Source organism: Culex quinquefasciatus, chromosome 1 (genome assembly GCF_015732765.1).
Source record: "Culex quinquefasciatus strain JHB chromosome 1, VPISU_Cqui_1.0_pri_paternal, whole genome shotgun sequence".
Taxonomy (NCBI): Eukaryota; Metazoa; Arthropoda; class Insecta; order Diptera; family Culicidae; genus Culex; species Culex quinquefasciatus.
In genome coordinates this window covers 35898131-35923387 of record NC_051861.1, presented here as the reverse complement: position 1 = coordinate 35923387, position 25257 = coordinate 35898131, and the positions used below count along the sequence as shown (strand labels likewise).

General features: G+C 42.3%; 4 protein-coding genes, 1 long non-coding RNA gene and 2 pseudogenes across 5 annotated transcripts in view; 3 read left to right on the top strand and 4 right to left on the bottom strand.

Moving 5' to 3' along the window:
• Positions 1 to 5795: 5795 nt before the first annotated feature.
• Positions 5796 to 9229, bottom strand: LOC6046411 (nuclear export mediator factor NEMF homolog). Its single transcript, XM_038266701.1, is given in 3 exon segments — positions 5796 to 7021; positions 7024 to 8903; positions 8970 to 9229. Coding segments are annotated over 3 exon segments (3054 nt in total). The 5' UTR covers positions 9029 to 9229; the 3' UTR covers positions 5796 to 5906.
• Positions 9230 to 11542: 2313 nt separating this feature from the next.
• LOC119771234 lies at positions 11543 to 12229 on the bottom strand. Its single transcript, XR_005279105.1, has 2 exons — positions 11949 to 12229; positions 11543 to 11894 (listed from the first exon to the last, which is right to left on the bottom strand). It is a non-coding gene; the product is annotated as an uncharacterized LOC119771234 (long non-coding RNA).
• Positions 12230 to 14120: 1891 nt separating this feature from the next.
• On the bottom strand, positions 14121 to 14705 carry LOC119769514 (annotated as a pseudogene).
• Positions 14706 to 14737: 32 nt separating this feature from the next.
• LOC119769511 lies at positions 14738 to 16476 on the bottom strand (annotated as a pseudogene).
• A 2283-nt stretch (positions 16477 to 18759) lies between these two features.
• Positions 18760 to 19301, top strand: LOC6046412 (molybdopterin synthase sulfur carrier subunit). Its single transcript, XM_001863592.2, has one exon. It carries the CDS (start codon positions 18976 to 18978, stop codon positions 19279 to 19281), a length of 306 nt encoding a protein of 101 aa, XP_001863627.2. The 5' UTR covers positions 18760 to 18975; the 3' UTR covers positions 19282 to 19301.
• On the top strand, positions 19269 to 20199 carry LOC119765342 (molybdopterin synthase catalytic subunit). Its single transcript, XM_038249040.1, has one exon. It carries the CDS (start codon positions 19292 to 19294, stop codon positions 19763 to 19765), a length of 474 nt encoding a protein of 157 aa, XP_038104968.1. The 5' UTR covers positions 19269 to 19291; the 3' UTR covers positions 19766 to 20199.
• Positions 20200 to 23755: 3556 nt separating this feature from the next.
• LOC6046417 (tubulin polyglutamylase TTLL5) overlaps positions 23756 to 25257 on the top strand; it is a 116779-nt gene continuing 115277 nt past the window's right edge. Inside the window, exon 1 of the mRNA XM_038249491.1 lies at positions 23756 to 24625. The gene's annotated coding sequence lies outside the window, so the exon portion shown is untranslated. The remainder of the gene's footprint in view (positions 24626 to 25257) is intronic.

Sequence of the window (25257 nt, the reverse complement as noted above, 5' to 3'; positions counted from 1 at the left end):
TCAAACGAACGGGGTCACTTTTTAGTTTGACACCCCTTTTACACGGAGCTCACACACATTACCAAACATTTGTTTTGATAGTGTGCGTGAGTGCCGTGTAAAAAGTGACAGTTTGTCACTTTTTAGTTTGACTTTGACCAACCAACGGGGTACAAACACAGACAAACAAACTAAAAAAGTGTCAAACGAAAAAGTGACCAACCACCGGGGGTTAAGTGTACAAAAGAATTATTTTTGATTAAGCGAGTTGATTTTTTTGCTCTATCATCCCCACATTTGTCGATAAAATTTGAACCACAGCTGAAATTAAGCCACCAACTGCTACAAATAATCTTTCAAATTATTAAATATAATTACCTCTGATATATATTATTACCATTTTTGCCATTTTTGCAAACCATCTTCATTTTATCAGTTGGCATGATAAAGACTAGTTTTTAGAAAAATAAAATCTGTCTGGCATAAGACGTTTGAAGACGTATGAAATGTATTTTTTCCTTAACTCCTAACTGGGTTTTAACAAAGGTAAGTTGTTAGGATTCAATTTTAAAGCCTTGAACTCCTATGGAGGTTTTTTAAATAGGCCGTGACAACCTTTTCCGGAGGTCCTTTTGGGTTTTAACAGAGGTTTATCGGGGTTCTGGAGAAGCTGTTACGACTAAGTGGTTTTAATGTTGGTTTTGGCTGATAGGTTTTATAAATAGCGGTTGAGACAGCTTTGATAAAGTCTAAAATGTTACTTGGGAATGATCGAATGAGGCCAAAATGGTCCAAATCGGGTCAGCCAGTCCAGACTCACATCCAGACACACGTTAATTTTTCGAGTGATTTTATGGCCTTTCCTCAGTAAGGTGTTCCTCACAAAACATTTTTCAATTAATCCTCAATAAACCCAACCAATCAATTTTCATGCATCAAAAAGTCAAGAAGGTGCTGTGTCCTATCCCTCGCCTAGACCAGACCAAAATCCATGATAAAGCTGTCAGACCAAGACTGCAAATCCGACAATTCACATAATTTAGTCGGGTCTAGTCGGGTGGTTTCGGCCGATTCGTTGGCCAACGAATCGGCTGACCGGGCAACAGACTTCTGTGTAATCTTTACATAAGCGTCTGGTGGAAAATCGGTTGTCGAAATCGGCCGACGGAATCGGTTATAAAAACAACCGATTTTTTACCGACTTAGTCTGTGAAAAAAATAAAATCTGACTCAACCCAATTTAGTCGGTCCATTCGTAGGACAACTAAAAATCTCGCTCCTGACGCATCCCGACTAGAGAGCCTGGATCTTATTAGAGAACGGACATCTCAAACCAAAAGTACCAATCGAAGCACGAGAACTGTCAAACGGAGGTACCAATCGAGCAAAATCCTTTGTCTTATGCTCGTTTGGTACCTCCGTTTGACAGTTCTCGTGCTTCGATTGGTACTTTTGGTTTGAGATGTCCGTTCTCTAATAAGATCCAGGCTCTCTAATCCCGACTAAATCGGCAACTGGTTGGTTGTTTTTGATTACCCGATTTCGTAGGGTGTTTCGTCAGGCCGAGAACTGTCAATTTTTTTACGGGGCATGTCAGACCAAGATTGTCAGACCAAAGAACAAAAAGCAAAACAATTTTGGTCTTTGACGCAGGTGCCCACAAAGCAGTAAAAGATAATTGAAAAAGAATTTTATTTTTCCAATTCAATAAGGCCGTTGCAAATATTTTTCAAAGTTTATGTTGAGTATTTTTTTTATAATATGTAAATGTTTCCAAAGGCTGGTTGGCACTGCCTTAAGTTCAAAAATTTGAGGATTGGGAAATAAGGTTTTGCAGGGATTATATGGCAAAAAAGTGGACAATATTTGTTTAAGGGGGTTGCTTGGACGATGCCTGAGATATGTACGTAAAAATAGTGTGAATTTTATCAATTTTTATCATCAAAAATTGCAATTTTTGATAGAACATGTTTTGGGGTAGTTTGGACATGGCTTGTTGGGTAATTTGGACATACCTGAAAGTCTACCTGGCAGGTAAAAAAAGTAACTTACATGGTCGGTTGAGTTTTTAAGCGATTCAGATAAGTTTAGAGTGATTTAAAATGTCAAAACACTCAAAAAGGAATGTGAAAAAAATCATTAAATTTATTTCAATATTTAAAAAGATGAAAATTTGACTACTGCACATTTGGCGTTCAACTAGACTCTAGTGTTGATTGTTTTTAATTAATTTCTTTTACATTTCTAATTTCTATGCTAGTTTACAATAATATTTAAATTTGAAGGACTATGGAATGTAAAATTAAAAAAAAAGGGTTTCAGGTTAATTTGTTCCAAATAAAGATTGATTTAGATAAATCTTAACGATACCTTAATCACTAAAAAAAACGAAGTTGACTTTATAGCTGCCGGCCACCATTGCTAGTACAAACCACTAGTGTCTTCCTTTTATCGACAAGGACTTCGCCGCTCTGGGCTCCTAAGTGTATGAAAGTATGGCACGGAGCGACGGCGCCAAATACCCATATTTACACAAAGAATTTTAGAGCGCCCGCCGCGGGATTCGAACCAGCGACCTCCGGATTGTAGGTCCAGTGCGCGGTCCGATTGGTCCACTAAAAAACTAAACTTGTGCCTAATCCATAATCAATGTTCAAATTATTATAAAATTAATGATTAAATTATGTATACTACACTGAATTATTTGTTATCTTCCTATTGAATTATAGTTCTTGTTGCATACGCAAGATATGGACGTCCCTCGTCAGCTCGACTCACTGGTGGTAGTGAAGCTACCACGCAGTCGATGTCACTAGAGCTGAACATCAACCAGAACAAGCTCAGCCGCCATCGCGCGCAGCCAGCGCGTTTGGCTCGGCCCATTTTAACTTGTTGTTTCGTCTTGTAATTAGTGAAATATGTAAATGTAGTTTTAATGTGTAATTATTGTCTTTGTGCCTCGACCATCACCACCTCGTTCACCCAAGTCGAGGACACAAAAGTTCTATCACAAAATCATTATTTGAACTTTTGATGAAATACTGTGAGCAAAAAAACACTTAAAAATATAAAGCAATTACAAAACAACGGTGAAGGTTAATAAACATGCTCAAAAATCAAATGTTAAACTTATTCTTCAACATGTGTCCAAATTACCCCACAAAAGGTGTCCATTAGGGTGGCTTGAAGTTGTGTGTGTGTGTGTGTGGTCCAATCCAATACCCGCTGGCCGGCAGCGAAATTATGGGAAAGTATAATTTGTATCAGTCTTGGGTTATGCTGATACATGTTATCTCAGTCCCGGGTATTAGGTGGTGACAGCCCTCGCGCTGCTTCCAATGACCCGTTTCAGAATGACAGAGCTCCTTGCGGTCCAATTCCGAGGTCATTGGGCATTGTCTGGCCCCGCCCAAACATAGAACAAGAACCAGAAGAGCCCTCGACCTATCTTTAGACTTCCAATCCCATAAGGCAAAAATGAGATCAGCGCGTATTTAGTGGTTGTTGATAAGCAGGCAGAATTTTACAGTTTCAATTTGGATAGATCTCACCAAGTTTCTGGAATCCCGGTAGCCTTCTTTATCGGCTGCTTCTAAACATCCGGACGTTGCCAGCTACTTTTAGTCGTACGGATCCGGACGGCCAGCTGCGTGTCGCAAATCACGGACAGCTTGATCTTCCTCTTGCCGATCCGACACATATCCTGGCGAGTGTATTCTGGAAAGTTTGCCTTGGCAGCTGCGGACACGATCTTGCGGTGTGTCATCTTCAACAACCAAATTTCAGTAATACAAAAATCACTACGATTATTAACAAAAACTCCATTAGGGTGGCTTGAAGTTGCAGGGGAAAATTTCAAAATGGACTGATTCAATCAGAACAAGCATTTTCCGGTCCCATTTGGGCCCCCAAACAACCCCCCAAAATTTAGGAGCGATTGGATATGGCCTGAATAAATATTATCTGAATAATTTCTTGACAGTTGTTGTTATACATGGTGTCATATCGGCAAAGTGTACGGATATTTGCTCAGCAAGAGTTGGTAGCCTATCACTAAAGAAGCCATTATGTGTTATTATTGGTTCACTCATACAATTTTGGTAGCTGTCCAAACAAAAATGGTACGCAAATATTTAAAAAATCTGTAACTTTTCAAGATTTTTTTATATTTTATAGTCTTCGGCCAAGTTGCTCATTTTTTAACACTTCTTGTTTCCAGCGGTTTGTAAGAATGTCTAGATGCTCCTTAAATTTTGCAGAACTTAATTTGAACAAATCTGTAATTTCTGCGACCGAAAACATCGGTTCCACCTTTTTTAAAACGACTGTCTTCGCGGATCTTTTGGCGATTTTTTTTACACGTGAAAAAACAAGTTGGAACGATGTTTTTGATCGCAAAAATTACAGATTTGATCAAATTAAGTTCTGCAAAGTTCTAGAATTATCTAGACATCTAAACAAATCACTGGAAAGTAGAATCATCTTGATTGGTTGAGTTATGACCGAGAACCATTGAGTTGAAGTTACCGTTCTAACCTTGGGCGTTGGAATGTTAAGTTTGAAAAGTTTTCCGACGAGTTATGATTTTTTTTTATGTAGTGATTTTTGTAGAAAAAGTCTTGTACTTAAAATTTTAGACCCTCATTTTTTATGTAAAATTAAATTTGCAAGATCGGAAACTGTTTTTAATCATACGCAATCGATTCCTCAGGAAATTTTATGTGAAAAACTGACTTTTTACGAATTTTTGTTCAGCCACCTTTTGCGTGGCAGACCTAATTTGCGATTTTTACCCTTTTACAGTGATCAAAAAGGTCTTAAATAGAAGCTAGAAATGGGTTGACACCCTGTAAATGTGCCACCCTGTCTTCCAACCATGTCAAAATTTCTTGGAATAAGTAGCTTAACAACTTTTCCTAAGACATCAACGCTTTAAAAGGTCACCAGTAGAAGTTAGGGCTTGGTTGACACCCTGTAGGTGTGTCACCCTGCATGTCAATAATTTTAAATAAAAGCCACATTCATATACAACAACTTTTCGTAAGACACCATTTTGCTAGGTTGCTTCCTTATTACGTTAAAAAAATTAGATTTCGAAATATCTACCGAAGTACTGGCAGTGTTGGCAAGAAATATTATGTTCAGCACTTATTCTGAAATGCCTCTTTTAAAAACTCTGTATCTTTTTCCAGAAGCAAGATAGGACCATACTTTCTTCGGGAAAGAGGACATTCAGGACTATACTTCTACGGTGTTAGTTTTTTAATTGAGTGAAAAATGAAAATTATAAAAATCAAAATTTGAAAAAGAGGGTTTTCCCATACAAATTTGAATCGCTTTGCGGAAAGCCGGACCATATCCAATCGCTCCTAAATTTTGGGGAGTTGTTTGGGGGCCCAAATGGGACCGGAAAATGCCTGTTCTGTAAAATCGATCATGTCGAGCCACCCTAATATCCATACAGCCCGTGGCAGAGCAATTTCCTTAGGGTGTCTAAATTACCCCACACTCCCCTAGTGCGAATCAAAACAATACCGTCTACAATCACAAATTTCTTTTAGCAGTCTCGACCCTGACCCGCGGTGGTCTAAGAATTACGAGCCGTTCCCACAGGCCACCAGCTAGGTTACAGCTTGTCATCATGAAACCAAGCCAACGTGGAGGTAAGAAAATTGGATACTTGCAAGGAACTAGAGCTGTTCTGATCAAGATAATTCGAATGTTGTAACAGAACTGCGGATGTAGTTAGTTGCGCCACTCCCACTGGCCTGCAAAAAAAGAAAGATTTCTCAACAAATGAAAAAAAAACCCAAATCTTTATTTTTGAATAGATTTTATTGCATAATGACAACAGCTTTCGAATACCCTTAACAACTACTTATTGATCGCAAATACGTGTTCACCAACTTTAACCCAACATCTCGCCCTCACTTCTTCACCTTCTGCATCTGCGGCGCCGACAGCTTCACCTTGCCCGGGATATTCCTCGCCAGCGTCTCATCCTTAACCGCCTTCAGCAGGTCCTTCTCCCGGTGCGAGCACTGCTTGTCCTTCAGGAAGATCTGCAGCGCCGTCTTGCTCGCCTTGCCGCGCTTTCCCGTTCCGGGCGTCAACTTCACTTTGAACTTGTAGCTGTGCAGCGACTGGTACGGGGCGACCACGGGGATGGCGAATAGGAGTTCGTCTTCCTCGTGGGGACATCCGGTTAGGGAGTCGAGCATGTCGACGTCCGCGGCGGCCGGGGTGTCGTCGGGGACCTCTTCGAGGTCGGCCGCCTTTTGACGCGGGGGTGGCTTCTTGCCGGGGTACTTTTTGGCGGGATCGCTGCCGGAGGCTTCTTCGTTTTGAGCTGGTTTGGTTGGGACGTTGCCGGCGGACTTGAGGATGTCCATCATGAGTTTGCGCTCTTCCTCGTCTTGGTCGCCGTACTTTTCCTTGATTTTGCGCAGTTTGGCCTTTTGGCCACGCTTGAGGGGGCCCTGCTTTTGGGCGGCTTCTAGTCGGCGGCCGGCCCGCACGGCAGCGTCCTCCTTGGCCTGTTCCTTGTTCTTGGCCTTTTGCTTGCTCTTTTGGACTTGCTTTTTGCGCGGGGGAGCCGGAGTGATGATGAAGGGTTTGTCGTCACCGAGGAAGACGACGGAGTCGGGATCGGGGAGAGACGTGAACCGCTGGAGGGTGGGATCCGGCTGGACGGACACTTTGCCGGTGTCGTGCTCGACCTTGATGTGGGTGTCGGGGAATTTTGGGGCGGAATCGTCGCCGTCGTCGTCTTCTGAGGTTGATTCCGGTTCTAGCTCTTCCTCTTTGATTGCTAGGTCTTCGACCTTTTCCGGCAGGTCTTCGCCAACCTTTTCTTCATGCTCTGAATCTTCACCTTCCTCTTCTAGTTGGATTTCCTGATCCTGACCCTTCTCCTCCTCCACGCTGACCACCGACTCCTCGTCGAACGTCCGCACCTTCCGCTCGCCCTTGTGCCGCTCAACGGAGCTCTCCTCCAGCTTGAACATAAAGCTCAGCCCCAGCACCAGATGGCACGGCGGCAAAAGTTTTTCTTCCCGCGGATCATGAAGCTACCCGTGGTCAGATACTCGCCCGTCGGCGCCGTCTTGCTGACCTGCTCACTCCGCACCCAGTACGCACTCGTGACGACCTTCGCGTCCCACGCCACGCTGTACGAGATGGCCATCGTGCCGGCCTCGAGCAGCGTCTTCGGTGGGATCTCCGCCCCGGACGGGTTCTTGATGACCACGCTGGACGCGCCCTGAATCTCCGCGTGCACGTAAATGTCCGCCGGACGCATGTAACGCTTCACGAGCAGCTCGTTCTGCTGCTGATCGCGCCCGCCAATCACCAGGTAGTTCTCCGAGCTGATGAACCAGTAAAACTTCTCGAACCAGTACACCTTGCGCGCCTTCGAGATGGTCGTCTGCGTCCGGACGTCCTTCAGCGTTTGCAGCGTCTTCTTCTCAGCGTTCTTCAACGCCTTCGACGAAGACTCGATCGTTTTCTGCTCCTTGCGGGCGGCAAATCGACGCTGGTCGTAATATTTACGGGCATTGGCGTAGGCAGACAGTGCCAAATCGACGTCCACCACCATCGGTTCCAGCTTTTGCTCGTCGTCTTCGCGATCCGAGTCCTCCTCCTCTTCTTCCTCCTCGTCCAAAGCCGCGTACGGATCCTTCAGCAGCAACGAAATGTGGTTGATCTCGAGCTTCAGCTGGCGAATGCAGGACGCGATCGGATCATTGTTGGCCTGCGCCGCCTTCACCAGGTCCTGAATGTCCGACCAGGCCATCTGCGACGCGAGCGCACTCTGCACCGCCAAAAGCGCGCTGTCCACCAAGTTCTGGTTCCTCGTAATCAGCTCCGCCTTCTTCCGGTCCTCCAGCTGGGCCTTGGTCAGGTCGTCCAGTCGCTTCGCGTGATCGGTCCGCACGTTGGACAGCTTCTTCAGCGCTTCCCGCTCCTGCGCGAACGACTTCAAGTCGATCTTCTGACCCTCAAGCGTGGAGTAGAACTCGTCAACGGCCGCCGTGAAGCTCGCAAACTCCTGGTACGGCTCGTCCTTGTACTGATTGTACAAATACGGTTGATACTCCAGATTCGTAAGGTAGTACTCCTCCTGCTCGCCCTCCTTGGCCGGCCGCAGTTCCTTCTTCTGTATTATGAACCCTTTCGAAGGTTCCCGCATGCCCTGCCGCAACATCGTCTCAGCGTCATTGATGGCGCACATCAGCGCGGTCATGTCCTCCTCAGGATTAAACACCTTCGCAAACTCTTTCGCAATCGCCTTCTGCTTCTTCTTAACCTTCTTGGACACCTCCGGAGGAACGGGATTCAACTTCCCACCAATGCGACACCCAAACAGCCCGTACTTCGTAAGCGCGTGGTCAATCACTGACGCTCCGTACTCCAAAATCGGATTCAACGCCGTACGCAACGTATCCCCCGGATTCGCCTTTGCAATCGTCTCCCTCACCTTCTCCATCGGCGGCGGCCCCCTATCCTGCTTCGCCCGATCCTCCGGATACTTCTCCCGCACCGCAAACCGCAACTCCTCCCCCTCAACGTGCGGCCGCAGAATGTTCAAAATCTTCAGCTCGCAATCCGTCAGCAAAATGTTGCCCCGATCGTAAAGCTCCAAAATAATATGGTAAGCCGCTTCCCCAGAACCAAACTGAAAGTCCACGATCCGATCCACCCCGAGCTGGCGCAGGCTCTCCAGCCGTTTGTTCTTCAGGTGCTTCCGCATCTTCATCGTAAAGCCCGACGGGGCCACATTCTTCGGCCACTCGAACGCCGTCGTGTGGAACCGATTGCCGGACTCCAGCAGCAGCACCACCTTCTCCTCGTTCCGGACCAGCCGGATCAAGTACGTCTTGTTGTCGATGTCGTAGATCTGGTTGACACGCATGCCGACGAGTCTGCGAAAATCGAATAATCATTAAAATTCCAATCAATCTGAACCAGCGAAAAAAACAAAACCCAACCTTTGAAGTTCCGTCACGGAACAGACCACATCGTAGGTGTTGAAGCGCGTTTTCGTCATCGTGAATTTCCGCTTCACCTCAACTGCACGCTCCCTAATATCAAACTCGCGGAATTTAGGCAGATAAGACGATCGACTTTTTGTGCAGATTGTGAAAAGCGATTTTCGTTTTCCTCCTCCGCCTGACTGCAAAGAATCGCGATGACGACGGACGGATGACACGCTTGCTGTTTTTCCCGATGCCTTGTTGTGAAATGAGAAACGTCAACAGTGTCAAACCACGCCGGCTGACTGCGATGGGGATAGGAGGGGTGCGCCGATGGTGTGGAATCGAAGAACTTGGTGTAATTTTTTATGGGGATCATCCATAAACCACGTGGACACCTTGGGAGAGGCTACGGCTACGCTTGGGAGCGGGGTGCTTCAAGGCAACGCCCATACCGTCCCGTGGGAGTTTGGGAGGGATTTTGTTGTTGTTTACTAGTGGCAAATGTGCAAGGAACCCACGCGACTTTTAAAAGTAAACGGAATATTTCGGGGTGATTTGGAGATGGAGGTAGGCTAGGGTAGGAGTGGCAAGAATACACAACATTTAGCACTACACGCAAAAAAATCAAGCATGCTTGAATCAAAAAAATATTTTGTTGTTTTGACTTGACGATTTTTTGTTGAAATAAGACTCAAAACCAATTGAATCAACTCAAAATTTTGAGTTGAATTAACTTGGTGTATTTTGTCAAACCCTTTTGGAAATAACAACAAAATTATTGCGTTGATTCTACACAGAACCGCGTTGAATCAACAATATAGTGTTTTCTGGTTTAAATCAAAATAATTGTTATTAACACGTGCCCGTAATCTGTCAAATTGTTCAGTTTTCTGAAAAACGGCTAGTGAACAAGCACGAAGTCTTGCTCGAAGTCCTTTTTTTTAAGGCGGTGATTTCGTTTGTGTATTATTTCCGTGGCCTGTCCGCTTGCTGTGCCCAAATACTCGTGAGATAGTGCGCGTTCAGGGCGATTCCATCGGCAACCGGAACCAGGGCGGCTCAACACCATCAATTGAAATATGGATTATGACACCGCCACAAGTTCCATTGCGTGTTGTTTACAGGGCGGAAAATCAACCCAAATTTGCAAATTCGATGAAACCCCCCAACTCTCGATGGTACTTTCTTGGTAAGCTACTACTTATGCCCATTTTAATTATTTTCTCTCACTTGCAGAAAATAACCCAGACGTCAGTTTTAACATGGCCCATGGCCCATTCCCGTGCCGTGACATCTCAAAGAATTCGTCATTGATCTTTAATTGGGAGGCGGCGGTGGAAGCAACACCAGATTAATTATTCAAGACATCAAAACTGCACACATGCCGAACATGATGTAACATATAATTTGTATTTTTTGTTGTATCTTATCAAGCAAAACAATGTAAAAGGTCCTAAGTCAAAAATGTAAACAAACCAGATTTTCTCTGCAAACGATGCTAAGTGAGTTAAACTATCCCTGCATATCGAGAAAAGTATGAAAAGTATGATGTTTCCTTGAAAAATGGCTATTTTACATAAGGCCAAAGTCAATTACATTTTGTTTGTTTTCAAAATCCTCATAGACCCTTTGCTTCTAAGGTCCAATGTGGAAACTGGTTTGTTTTGTTTTAGAATCGTGTTCGGCCCAGGGACAATCACGATTTTGTTTGCAAACAAGAATCAAAACCAAGATTGGCCTTTTGCTCCAAAATCGTTACTTTAACTCAGATTTAATCTCAGGCATTCCTGACCAATTCCTCCTTCCAAGATTACTCCCAAGATTGTCCAAGTGTAAGTCTGCTAGCGGAATCGGCCTGGTAAAAAAATGGAAAATTTCCAGTGTCATATGAGTGGCAGGTTCTCCGACAGCCTGAACGACCAAGGCACCGGTCATCACGTCCGAGTTTTGCTGAAATTTATCCTCGATTATTTTATCCAGGTTGAGCTGTGGCGGAGCTCTTACGCTACGTACTTAGTTCACTAAATCAGCAGGGTGGAACCTATCCCCACCAACGACTACGCCAGGGATCAGCTTTGGAACAACCCGGCAATGGCATCAAAAGCTAATGACGATTGCGGCAGTGGCCACACGAGCGGGGCCAACGGCACGAGCGTCAACATTTCGTCGCCGAAACATTGATCCGGAGTGGCAGGTGCCTGTGGCTGTTCTGACGATGAAGAGGAGGGTGTCAGCGAAGAACCGATAAAGGCAGCTTTCGAGGAGAATATACTACCGGAAGCAGTTGCGGCCGGTACTGGCTTGAGAACAAGTCAACGTCGTTTCAGAATCGAACACCAACACGTGTTATTCGTCCTTTGACAAACTCAACTGGATTGATGGCAACTGCCACGCAACCTCGACTGATTCCACGTTCCAACGCCATCTGCGACGTCTCCAAACAACGAATAAACTTTTACACTAACAAAGATTTATCCAAAATAAATATTTCCCAGTTTTTCTGACCGATTCCCACACCCTAAAGACGTGCATCATTATGATTTTAGTCATTTTCTGGTTTATAAACAAAAAGGAAACACGAACAATTTGCCTACATAAATTTATTAGATAAATCCGTTTCTCCGGTTTGCTATTTCATGCCACTATCTCGTTCCGTTTCTTTCGGGTTGTAGCCGTTCAAACCATCAGTGCCATTGACCCATAGCCAACATACAGGTTCGACCTCGGGTTCGACGGATTTGGCAGCATCTATGTTGGCGGCTTGGTCCCTACTTCTCCGATAACGGAATGCATGAATCACCGCCATAGGCATCGTACCACGATATTTCTTGCACAGATGTCCTCACCGAGGTCCTCATCCTTATTCTTGGAGCACCTACTGGCCACAATCATCCGAGTTTCTGGGCCATTTTAGTCATCCAAATATCACGCACTTTCCTGTAAACTAAGAACTTTATTATGCAATTCAAACCACTAAAACCTCGAACTTACCCTTTGGAATGCAGAAACACTCGATTTAAAACAGAAATTGTAAGAATAATCGTGCTGTTAGCTATTAAAATTCACAAAAACGAGCAAAAATATAATTTTGGTTCAAAAGGCTCAACACGAAAGTGTAATTTGTTTTGGATTGGCCTGCGAGGCCAAAAAACAAAACAATAACAAAAACAAACCTTGCCGACGTGTGTGGCCGTTTGACATAGGGCCAAAATGGAAAATGAAACACGCCAATGTGTACAAAGGTTCTAAAACGCAAAGGGCTTAATCCGATCCCGCATGTTGATAACTTTTTTTCAGGCCTATGTAATTTTTTCATCATTTTTTCAGAAATTATGACATTTTAGCATAAAATTGAATATGACGATGCATAACAAATCTAGTTTAAAGCATTTTATTTCAATAATAATCACAATTGGCCGATTTAGTTTGAAATAGGAATTGAAAAACCAACCGCAGATTTCATCCTCGTTTTTCTCAATGTTTTGAAAAATGAGATTGGACGTTTTACAATGTTTTGCTTGTTATCTCAATTAAATATTTTGCTGATTCAATTGAAAGATTTACCTCAGTTTAAAATAAAATGTCTGGGTTATTTCAACAAAATACCCACGTTGTTTCAACAAAAATCTGATTTAAACGCACTTTCTGTCAAATTTTGATCAACAAAAATGAGGGTAGATTCAACAAAAAAATAGCTTTGAAACCGAGGGGGGCGTCACTTCCGCGCTAACCGAGCGATAGAGCTTCCTTTTCAAACCTTTGCAGCGTTCACTTTCACCATTCCGCTTTATTTTGCTTTAACTCGCGTTAACCGCGATAACTCGCTTTTTGGTTTACCTTTTGTTGCGTTCACGCATCAAACTGCTCGATTTTTTTGACAGCGAGAACTGTCAAAAGCAAATGACAGTTCTCGTTGTCAAATGATTCGAGCAGTTTGTTTTGCTTTATTTTTAAGAAAAGTCTGAGGGGGACATCATCCGTCGGAACCGTTCTGTACGTTCCTGTGCCTGCTTGGGTCCTGTTCCTGTGGTTTGAGACTTGTTTGAGACGGTTCCACCACTGGTTCTTGAGCCTTTCGTCAGTCTCCCGGTGGAGAAAAGCTTTCTCAGGTTGAGAAAATTGCATGAATTGAAGGCGCGAACCGACCCCCGAAGGCTACGCTTCCAAAGTGCCGATTTCCTGACCTGAAGCCATCGGAACGCTAAGCAACACTACACAGAGGTTAACGAGCAGGATGATTCCGCGTAAAGGAGGTTCCCGTGAATCCAGATACTATTGCGGCTGCGACTGAACAACTATGCGCCATTGTGGAGGCGATGAAGAAAGCCGCGGACATTCCGCCAACAAGGGCAACACGCCGTCGTGCAAGAAGAAACATCGATTGTGGTCGATGCAATATCGCAAGATTCAACTCAAGAGTGACTCAAGCAAAACCCATGTCTACAACTTTACGCCGGGCGACCATCCTAACCAGTACGACGCAAGCGCTAGCAGCAACTACCAGAACCGCTTCCCGGACAGCATGAAGTGCCCCTCCTATCCCGCGAAGGTGAATGCAACCTAAGTCTGTACCAGGTTGGAACATCTTCATAAAGCATGCAGACGAACGAGTTCATCCGGAATATAGCGACAGGATCGTCTCGCAGGTTGGGCTTTCCTCCGCGACAAAGTGGTCATTAATTGAGCAGCTCAAGGTTGTCGGCAAAAAGTTGAGGTTCTCAAACAAACAATTTAGGTCTCATTTAGGTATTTAACAAATTTTGATAAATTGTAGTGTGATGCGTTTGCTTTTAGAAATAATTCTTCCGTTAAAGAAATCCAAACTGTTTAAAAAATCTTTTTCATAATTTTATTAAATTTTTGTACATCTGAGGAGACAGCGGTCCAGATTGTGGTCGAGGCGGTTCAGGTGCAGCTAGATCGGGAGAGCTCGTCCCCGCAAGTCGATATTCTGCGGCAGCTAGATTTTTTTCCGTGGAAGCTTCATTACACAAGCTGTACATGTCACGGGGTGAACCACCTTCTTGCGCATCAGGTTGATGGTCTCTTCGATGGGTCAAACGTGGTCTCGGGACTCGGGAACGTCCAGTCTGGAGTGTCCAACCTTGTTGAACACAGCCAGTACCACATTCAGCACTTGATCTTTAAAAGAGACTGCCCAGCTGGTTGAAAGCGTCTAGCATCGCATGGACGTTCTGCGAGCTGGAGGATGGTTCAAAGTTGTCCTTGGTCGGGATGCAGCTTGACGCAGCCGCGTTTGAAGACCAGACTGCGGATCTACTTGAACAAGGGGTAGCCGTGAGTGATGTACGGGTCGGCAATGCGCAGTAGGTTGTTGGTATCCTTGTACAGGTTGGGGTTGTTAATTTGGTTCAGATGAAACAGCAACAGCACTTGATAAAGAAACCTTCCGAGCGACCTAAGAATACGCATGACGAATACCACCTTTGGCTCGTTCGGAATGTAGATGTTTTCGACCTTTTGGCCTCGCTCGCCTTTTCCATCACTCTACGCTCCATGTGGGCATATTTCTTAGTGTACTTCGTGGCACTTTAACAGACTTCCCGCACGGGCTTTCTTTAGCTTAGGTTCCGGAACCACTAGCAGTTTTTTTTCCTTTCGGACCCCCTTGTCATCCGGCGCTTTAGCGGCCTGAGCAGTCTGCTGAAGCGGGCATCTCTCTGGTGTTCTGTGTTGAGCAGTGTTCAACAACAACAAGTAACGTCCAAGTTTGCTGCCAATAAATAGTCAAAAATGTTGCCTAAAAATACAAATAAAAATTAACGCATTCGACGGGAATGGCCAACTTCACCCAAGTCCACCTTGATGGTCGATCCAAACACCTTGATCTTGTCCATTTCCATCGGCGTGCTTGCGATCAAGATCTTTGCGCTCTCGATGCGCTTCGGCTAGTGCTTTTTGTCCAGCAGGAAACCCTCGTCCAGGAACGAATCCATCAATCGATCGCCGGTCTTCTTTATGCACTGAATCGCGGTCAATTCTCCAAATCACTTCAACCTCAACTGCATCACGGCATCGACGACCAGCTTGGCAAATCCTCCCGGAACTTTTCCGCATCCTTCAAGTTGTCCTGAGCCACGGCAATCAGCACCGAACGTGCCGCCTGCGTGGCCGCTTTTCATCCGGCGATGATTGTCTGCGGGTGCAACTTTTGCTCGGGCAGCTTTTCCGCCTTGCGCAGCAACTCTGACGCCTACACCGTCACGGAAGTCGTACCATCGCCAACCTCATCGTCCTGGACGCGACTCATGTCCACGAGGATTTTCGCCACCGGATTTTCTACGCCGACCGCCTTAAAAATCGTCACCTCGTAGTTGGTTACCTCATCCTGGCCGGCGATGCGGCCTTGCGCTACCAGAATCTTGTCCATTCTCTTCGGACCGAGTGTGCTCCTGACCAGGTCGCCGATGCGATGGCCTCCACAAATGAGGACAGCCGGCCGATTTTGCCTTTTCCTTCTCGGCAATCGTTTCGGTGATTCGCTGGGGGCAGGGCAAAAGCTGGTGATAAATAGCAGTTATTTTCTTTCTGTCAAAACTGCTTGAAAAAAACCAAAACAAATACAGAGTTGCCAAACATGTCCAAAAACTGCTCGACGGCAAGGTTGCTAGATAGATTTCCCTGGTTCAAAAGTCGAGCAGACGCTGGTCGCTTTAACCCGCTTTAACGCGCGTTAACTTGCGATAACTTGCTTTAGGGTGGCGTTATGTGAAATCTCGGCACGATGAGTAGCGTTGAAGCTTTTCGAGCTCGTTTTTGTGCGTTTTAGTGTGTTATCGCGGAGTGACGTCCCCCTCGTTTGAAACAACAAAATATCCCGATTTGAAACAACAAAATGCGAGAGTTGATTCAATGCAAAAAATTTGTTGATTATATTCAACAAAATATTTTGTTGAATCAAACCTCGTACAGGCTGATTCTACAAAATATTTTTCTGCGTGTACAGGGATAATTTCAGAAAAATGTGCTTGATTTTTTACAATTATTTAAAAAAAATAGTATGTTAGAAAAACACTTTTTTTGTATTTAACGCTTCTCCACTAGCTTCTACTTCATACGGTACGCCACCGGTCACTTCCGAATACCACAGGCTGGACCGGTTCCGGATGGAGGTTTCGACGCGCGACAGCAGTGTAGCAGTGAGGCCCTCGGAACGGAGTTCGATTTTGAGCACGTAATCCTACTTCGAGAATGACCCATTTTTTTTGGCTCACTGTCCAGATTCATTCGGCTGAAGCTGCGCCGTCGCGACGTGAGTGTTTGTGGGCGGGAAGTTGCTAATAGAGATGGAAAGTAAGTGAAGTTGGCTAGCCATTGCACACATTCTCAACACATTCTCAACATCTGCGCTGACCACCTCCGATTATGTAGCTTTTCGTCGTCTTCCTCTTCGTCGGAGGCCCATCGTGAAATGAACTTTCGCGTACTTGTCCAAAAACCGGAAGTTAATCTTCTTCAACGCAATCTCGTTGTTCACGCAACGCTTCGGCAGCGCCATCTCCTCGATGATCTCCCCCCAGTCCTCACGCGAATCGACCTTCAACCACTAATCCCGGGCCACCACAACCCAATACAACCGGTGCGAACCCACATTCCTACCTCTCATCCTACAAAAACAAACAAAATCAATCACAAACCCCACAAAACACCCAAGCTTCCTTCTTACGCATTCCGGCCGTGGAACAGCTGCAGTTCCTGCAGGAAGCTGGCCTTGTCCTTTTCGAGCACTCGACCTCGTCCCGCTCCTGCACCACCCTCCTTCGAAGGCGTTCCGCTGCTGCTCTTTGGCTCACGAAGGTTTCCGCGTCCGAGTCCTGGTTGCTGCCGCGGTCGGCTTTGCTTTGCGTCCTAGACTCACCAGCACCACCGGACCCACCAAAGTGTTTGTTTTTCATTTGCGACTTAGGCGTACACGGTTACACGAGAACGTCAAAATGAAAGAAATTTTACAGTCGAATTAAAAGTAAAAAAGAGATTTTCAAAAACTGTAGCAGTAAAAGTTTTCATTTTCAAAACAAGAAAAAAACTTTTAATGTAGCAAATTTTAACAACTTTTTAATTCCCCGTAAGTTACTTTTGTCATTACCGTAATATTTTTTTGTGTGTGCACTAAAAAAATATATAAATTGTAAAAAAATGGTAATTTTTTATTTAACTTTTTGATACTAAAACTTGATTTGCAAAAAAAACTATTTTGATTTTTTTTATTTTTTGATTTGTTTTAGAGGACATTAAAAGCCAATTTTTCAGAAATTTCCAGGTTGTGCAAAAAATCGTTGACCGAGTTATGATTTTTAAATCGATACTGATTTTTTTTAAATCGAAATATTGGTTGCAAAAAAATTTCAACTCGTTTTTCCGATGTAAAATTAAATTTGCAAGTTCTTTTGTGAAATTTTGATAAAGTGCACCGTTTTCAAGTTGAAGCCATTTATAGGTAACTTTTTTGAAAATAGTCGAAGTTTTTAGTTTTTTTTTTAAATTAGTGCACATGTTGCTCACCTTCGAATTTTTTTTTTTTTTTGAAATTGTATTTTGCTTTTTTGAACTTTGTTCATACGACCCTTAATTGCTGAGATATTGGCATGCAAGTGTTTAAAAACAGGAAAATTGATGTTTTCCAAGTCTTACCCAAACAACCCACTAATGTCGATATCTCAGTAACTAATGGTTCGATTTTCAGTTTTAGTGACATAAAGTTAAATAAAAAATCACCAAATTTTTTTTAACCCTGTATCATTTTTTTCAGTGTAGTCCTTATCCATACCTACAACTTTGCCGAAGACACCAAATCGTTAATAAATTTCCTTCGAAAGATGAATACAGATTTTTGAATTTTCATACATCATTTTTGTTTGGACAGCTGCCAAATTTGTATGAAAAGTTATATGGACAAACTAATGATGCAAAATGGCTTTTTTGGGCATACCGAAGGCACCAAAAAAGTTTCAGCCGGATTAAAAAATACAAAAATTAAAATTCTTAAAAAAAGACCACACACATAAATTCTAAAATTCTAAAATTCTAAAATTCTAAAATTCTAAAATTCTAAAATTCTAAAATTCTAAAATTCTAAAATTCTAAAATTCTAAAATTCTAAAATTCTAAAATTCTAAAATTCTAAAATTCTAAAATTCTAAAATTCTAAAATTCTATAAATGGAATACCCGATTCGAGTGGTAGTTTGACAGTTCGCTCCATAAGAAATACATTGCTCACTACCAATCGTGTCGGGTACTCCATCCTAAAATTCTAAAATTCTAAAATTCTAAAATTCTAAAATTCTAAAATTCTAAAAATCTAAAATTCTAAAATTCTAAAATTCTAAAATTCTAAAATTCTAAAATTCTAAAATTCTAAAATTCTAAAATTCTAAAATTCTAAAATTCTAAAATTCTAAAATTCTAAAATTCTAAAATTCTAAAATTCTAAAATTCTAAAATTCTAAAATTCTAAAATTCTAAAATTCTAAAATTCTAAAATTCTAAAATTCTAAAATTCTAAAATTCTAAAATTCTAAAATTCTAAAATTCTAAAATTCTAAAATTTGTACAATTCTAAAATTTGTACAATTCTAAAACTCTTAAATTTTGGCGATATTAAAATGGCGATAAAAAAAGAAAATGAACATTATTTTATTGGACATTTTAAAAAACTCTTGATTTTTGTGTGTGTAATACGATGTATAAATCTTCCTGTAATTACAGTAATTCTCTATCCTCCGTTCATCGACTCTCCCCTCGTCGCCCAAAACGTCAAAGTCAATGACGACTTCTTTATTTACGTTTCCTCTTCTTTGTTTACGATTCTCCCTGATTTCGCAGTTCTCGGTTCTCGTCGCCTGTTGCTCGGTGTTCAGTTCGGTCCGATTCCCTCCATCGCACCTTATCATCCGTCCCTTCCCGTTATCAGTTACTGTCTTAGTGTCTCCAACCCACGAGAAGCAGCACAATTTGCGTAATTCTCCCAATAAGAATGAGCTATTGAGCGTATCGTTATGAGCCAAGGTCAGTGCGCGGAACCCGGAACCGTCGTCCACGTGAATCTGCTCTTCTTCGCCAAAGCGCGCGAACTCACCGGAACGTCGTCACAGGCGAGCTTTCCGCTTTCAACTGGGTCAGGAGACTTGTTGAACGGCGCGCAGATTTTGGCCGCGATTTGTGCCCACTTTCCGGAGCTGCGCCCGATCCGGGACCATGTTATAATCGCCGTCAACGAGCAGTACTGCGAGGATTTGACGGAGGCGTTGGCGATTCGGGACGGGGACGAGGTTGCCGTGATTCCGCCGATTGCCGGAGGTTAACTTAGGGACGATGGGGTCGAACTACTTGAAGCTGACCTTCGATAAGTTGGACGTCGGGGAGATCAACGAGTTGGTGGCGCACGAGAGTTGCGGCGCGGTGGCGCTGTTTGTGGGGACGACCCGGGACAACTTTGATGGGAAGGAGGTCGTCCTGCTGCAGTACGAGGCGTACGAGGCCATGGCGCTCAAGTCGATGAACCACATATGTGAGGAGCTTCGCGGCCGGTGGACGGATCTGGTCCACATCGGGATTCACCACCGACTGGGGACGGTTCCGGTGAAGGAGGCTTCGGTCGTGATTGCCATCAGTTCGCCGCATCGGGAGGCGGCGCTGGAAGCGGTCCGCTGGGCGATTGACGAGCTCAAGAAGAGTGTCCCCGTGTGGAAGAAGGAACAGTACGCCGAGGGCCAGGGTTGTTCCGAGTGGAAGGAGAACAAGGAGTGCACCTGGTCAAAGGCGTACAAGGACAATCACATTCTTTAAAATTGTACATTTTTTTCATGTTTTATTATTTCTGTTTGCATGTTACTGTTGGAAAGAAGGTAAGGGAAGTCGTAGAGAAAAGTTAGCAAAGCTAGCAAAAACAAATCGTGCAAAATGATGGTGCGCAAGTAGCTGCACAAACGCAAATGTGCAGACGATTTCACTTTTGAAAACCCTTTATTTTTCAAATAATCACCAACACCAACTCCTCGTTCATCATTTGTTGAAGGTTTGACCAAGGTATATCTATGAGATAGCAGCTGAGTCAGGTAGCACATCGAGCAATATTCAATTAGATAATGTTAAGTACATATATGGGGAAAGGTAGCAGCAAAAAACGCACACTCATCAGCTGTAAACATAGAGCTAGCAGGGTGAAGCACTTGAGAATAAAAACGCAATCGAATGCAAAATAAACTTGTGTTTCCTTTGTCATCTTGTGTGTTGTGTCTTGTTTTTTTTTTTTTTCAAATAAATAAATAATCTGAAATTTATCAAAACTATTAAATAAAATCTATCAAATTACATGGCGCTTGAGTCACCTTTGCGCGCAATTGCATGTGACACGTGTGGCCCGATTGGATTTGCTGTTTACGGTTATGGGAGCGACGCTCTCTCACAAACAAAAAATAACTCGAGAAAGAGAGCAGAATGTTTCCAACGTCTCTCTCCCTCTGCAAAAGGGCTCGCTCTCTTCGCCTCTCCCACCCACCAAGACCAAAACAAATCTCGCGAAAAAAAAACAACGACGCCTGACGTTTCGATGCGTGATTTTGTTGTTGCATGGTTCATTAGGGTGGACCGAGGGGTGGACTGTTATTTCATATTGAGATTCGTATTTTCGCAGATTTTATGCAACTTCTATCTAAGTAAACCCATATTTATTTGTAAAAAAATGCATTGTCGTATGTTTCGCAAAAAAAAAAACATAAACAACGTTTGCAAGAATTAAATAGCAGTCTGATGCAAATAAACCATGGTTGCAACTTCTGGTTTGGTTTGGACAAAAATCACTTCGGGTTGTCGAATCTTCGGATGATCAGAAAGAAAAATATTTTTTGTTGTCATTTATTAAGCTTCCCCAGTTAACTCAATCCGAATTCTGAAACGGAATCTAATTAGAATCGTACACAAATTCCGTTTTAAACGCAACAACCGGTTGTCGGACTGGGTCAATGTGATCCCAACAAAAACTCTAAAGAAGGAATGGCCATGCGTGCCAGATCTTATTTTTCTGAAGCAGTGGTTGGCCGGAAATAATGTTTGTTAGTAAAAACAACATATTAAAAAAACAGTGATGCAAATAAGATTCACCCTGTATTGGAAATGTGTTTGTCGATTACAATCAAAAAGTGTTCAAAACTATTATCAAAACTTTGTGTTCGTTACAAATATTTTTTAGGTTGAAATTCCGAGACAGCCGTTGTTTTGCATACATTGGATTTATTGTATATAGTCCAGACCTTGGTCCAGACTCAATTATCCGAAGCCTCGATCATCCGAAGTTTCGATTATCCGAAGTTCGATTTACTGAAGGTTTGTATGGGACTTTCAGATAATCGAATAACGAACAAAACATTTTCTATTCGTATATTTTGTATTGAAATACATTAAACATCAAATTCGAGTTCAAAGACCCAATTTTATTCAAATCAAAAAAATGCATTTTTTTCAATATTTCATCATCGCCATTTTGCCGCCATATTGGATTTAAAAATTCAAAATCACTTTAGAGTAGTTTAAGAATCAATAATCAAAAATAAGACAACGAAAAAAAAATCTGTTCCGTGATTCGATTATCCGAAGTTTTGATTATCCGATGTGAAATTTTGCCAAGGCCTTTGGATAATCGAGTCTGGACGTCGTCGTATGGACTGTAATGACGAATTGGCTTATTTGTTTAATATTGCGCAATTCTCACTAACTTGGACTTCGAACTAAATTATTGCTATCGATCGCACTATTGCGACTCGTCAAACTGGCTTGGGAAATTTTTAAACAACTGCTGGTTGCCTAGTTTTTGGAAATTTTGTTGTCAAAAGTGCGAGAGAAAAGTGCGGGCCAAATCCAAGTTACAGTGCAAGGATCAATAACCCCCTATTTTTTTAATTGCAGTGTTATTCCTGTTCCTGAAAAAGATAAACTTAAGAATAAACTTAAATTTGAAGAAAATGATATAAAAATCTGTCGCAAATTTTATTTTACTTCTGTACATTTCTAGCCAACAATCTAAGAATTTTTCCTATATCTTGTAAAATCGTGTTTTCTGATATCTTTTTTTTCCATAAAATTACTGACTCTGAAAAATGCCAATTTAGAAAAGAACAGATTTGCATCATTGTCATGATTTTTCGTTCAACAAGTTGTTTATAATAGTGCCCTACACATGCTCATTCCTTTTGGTAACGATTATCCCATTCCTTGTAAAGTTATGGAAAACGTCATTTCATATCAATAATTGCCAACTAGGACGTCAATAATTTTACCACAAAATTATATTCTCGATTTCATTGTTAAGTTTTCAAACGAGCTCTTACAATGAACTCACTTTTATAAGCGATGATCTCCAATGCATGTAAAAAGTCACAAACAGGAATAAGGGAGCAGGAAATGGGACGCGAATGTCAATAAAATGAAAGAATTCGACGCTAACGGGGGAGAATTGAGCGAAAAGAGACCGGAAATGACCATTTTTCTCTTAAATCTCTCTCGTTTTACACAAACGATGAACGTTTTGACCGAACGATGATCATTTTGCTTCGTGCGTGTTTGAAAAGATCTCAATGAAATCGAGAATATAAACGCATTCGATTTAGATCGAAAATTATGTCAGTTGCTTGAAGAACTCACACATGTCAGTTGCTTGAAGAACACCACACTTAATTCTTTTGGTGCTGAAATTTGTTAAATTGAATTTAATACAGAATATTTTAAAGTGATGATCAATTTTCTTTGAAAATGATCATCGGCTTCACCATAAACAACAATGCAAAAAAAATGTATGACCCATTCTCACCCAAATTCACTCATGACGGTAAATTATTTAACGGACTTAAGCAAAGAATAGAATATTCTATGACATTTTTGAAGAAAATTGATCATTACTATAAAATATTCTGAATTAAATTCAATTTGACCAATTTCAGCACCAAAAGGAATCAGCGTGTGCTGGTTGTTGCCTTCTTGAAACCACTGAAGAAATTTTTGATCTAAATCAATTGTGCTTCAAAATTTATATAATTTTGTGGCACAGTCATTGACGTCCTAGTTGGCAATCATTGATTAATGACGATTTCCATAACTTTACAAGGAATGGGATAATCGTTACCAAAAAGAATCAGAATGTGTAGGGCACTATTCTTAACAAATTGTTGAAGGAATTTTGTCAAAATATTGAAAGCGACGCAAAATTTAGATCTTCGAACGAAAAATCATGACAATGATGGAAGTCTTCACGTTAAGTCTAAGGTCTTTAAAAATTGCAACTGCCTTTTCGTTCTCTTCAGGCTGCATATTCAACATGCTTTGGGCTGCTCGTTGGGAAGTATATTATAATAAATTCAAAATAGCTCATTCATTTTCATATTTTATTTTTGAGGTAAAATATTTTAATTTTTTTTTGTTTGTATTCCAAAATTACCGAATTACCGAAAATATTTTATTTTTTTTTGTTGAAAAATCTCGGAAACGGACAACATTAAAAAGATCGCAACTTTAAAATTTTGTTAAAAATTATTTAAGAAATCTGGAAAATATTTTTTTATCCAGAAATCAAATCTCGAGACCACCCTCCTGTTTCCACCCATTTTTCTCAAAACCCCGCGAACCGGTTCAAAAACAACCAGAGAACCGTTTCGCTCTCCTCTCCCGCGGGCCGCCGCGTGTAAAGTTTGCTCTCTCTCTCTCTCTCTCTCCCACTCTCTTTGCTCCCTCCCGGCTCGTCGACGCAAACAACAAAAGTCAACACCAGCCAGCCCGAAAACCTGTCTCCTGCTGCCGCAGCAGTTTCCTGCAAACATCTGATCGAGTCGCATCGTGTCACATTGTGTGTTCTAGTGTTTTTCAACAACAACAAAAAAAAAAACATCAAAATTTTCAGTGTTGTGATTTTTGTTAGGACCTTTTGCCCGAAATTTGTCCGTTCCGAAACGGTGACTTTCTTCTTCTTTGTCAAAACTTTGCCTGTGTGTCCATTTCCTGTTCTTCTCCCGTTACACCGGTACTGTTCCGGATCGAAGGTGTGTGTGTGCGCGCGCTCGGCTCCCTGAGCAGAATATTTAATGAACCAGTTTGAGGCGGCAGCAACAAAACGGAAAAAAATCAATGATTGTGATAATCTTCCCTCAAGTGTGACGGAAAATTCGCGTTGAAATTCTCCGCTTGTAGTCGATTCCCGTGGCCGTGCAAAATCCGTCAACCGGAGCCAACAACAACAAAAATCGATTTCTGGTTCGAGCAGTAAATTGTGCATGTGTCATCCGTGCTCAGCACAACGCAGCCTCACCTCATCTTCTAAAGAGAACAAAAATCTCAAGTTCAAATTGTTCAAGTCCAAGTCAAAGTCGGCTAGTCCAAGTCAGCGCAAGTCCTTAAATTCAAAGCCCCTTGAAATTCCACAAAAGAAAAAAAAAACGCACCATAAAAATTTAAAGTAGCGCAAATAAATGCAAACATAAAGAAAAATTTTCAAGGCCATCGCAGCAAATCGTGGTTTGGGGAAAGTTGGCCCAAAATTGCCGGCGAAGTATCCGACGTTGCCGCAGAAGTGACTCATCATCCCCGGACGGCGGCAACCCGAGCTCGAAGTTATCAGCGATCCGAGAGAGGCAACAACGTGGTGCAGTCTCCGGGCTTCAAGAGGTATGTTGAAGGTTTACTATACTTTTTCTTGCTTTCTTGTGACCGGGTTTGACTATTTATGGAAGTTGGCTAGCGCGAACGATATCGAAGGTTATTTGGAGATGTTGTGGGACATTGGATGGGATAAGATTAACACGTGTTACTTGGCAGCTGATACAAGTTGATCGAATTAGAAGGTGTTTCGGGGTGAAAATAAAAGTAAGAATCAGATAATTGGATTGATCTTATCTCGAATTCAACTGAGAGCTCAATAAACGCAAATTTGATAACATGTGTAAATAAAAAAAACTAACTTAATCCACCTATGTGGTTGGGACCTTCTTCACTCATTTCATCTTTTTTTAAGATCCAGAATAAAAAAGTTCATCAATATCACTTAAGAGGTCATATCTCGAGACAGGGTTGCCAGATCTTCAATGTGTTAGATTCGTTGAAAGGTCGGATGATGGACCTGTACATAGATTACATACATTCAAGTGAGATCCGGATATATGTGAAAACACATTTTTATACATAACTTTTGAACTACTTATCGAAACTTCAATCTGTATAAAACTCGATCTATGGGACCCTAAACCAAGTCGAATGCAACTGGTTCGGGTCAAATCGGTTCAGCCAGTGCCGAGAAACAT

Coding starts and splice junctions, on each gene's coding strand:
- LOC6046412 (XM_001863592.2), top strand. CDS start 18,976: ATGAGCCAAGGTCAGTGCGCGGAACCCGGAACCGTCGTCCACGTGAAT.
- LOC119765342 (XM_038249040.1), top strand. CDS start 19,292: ATGGGGTCGAACTACTTGAAGCTGACCTTCGATAAGTTGGACGTCGGG.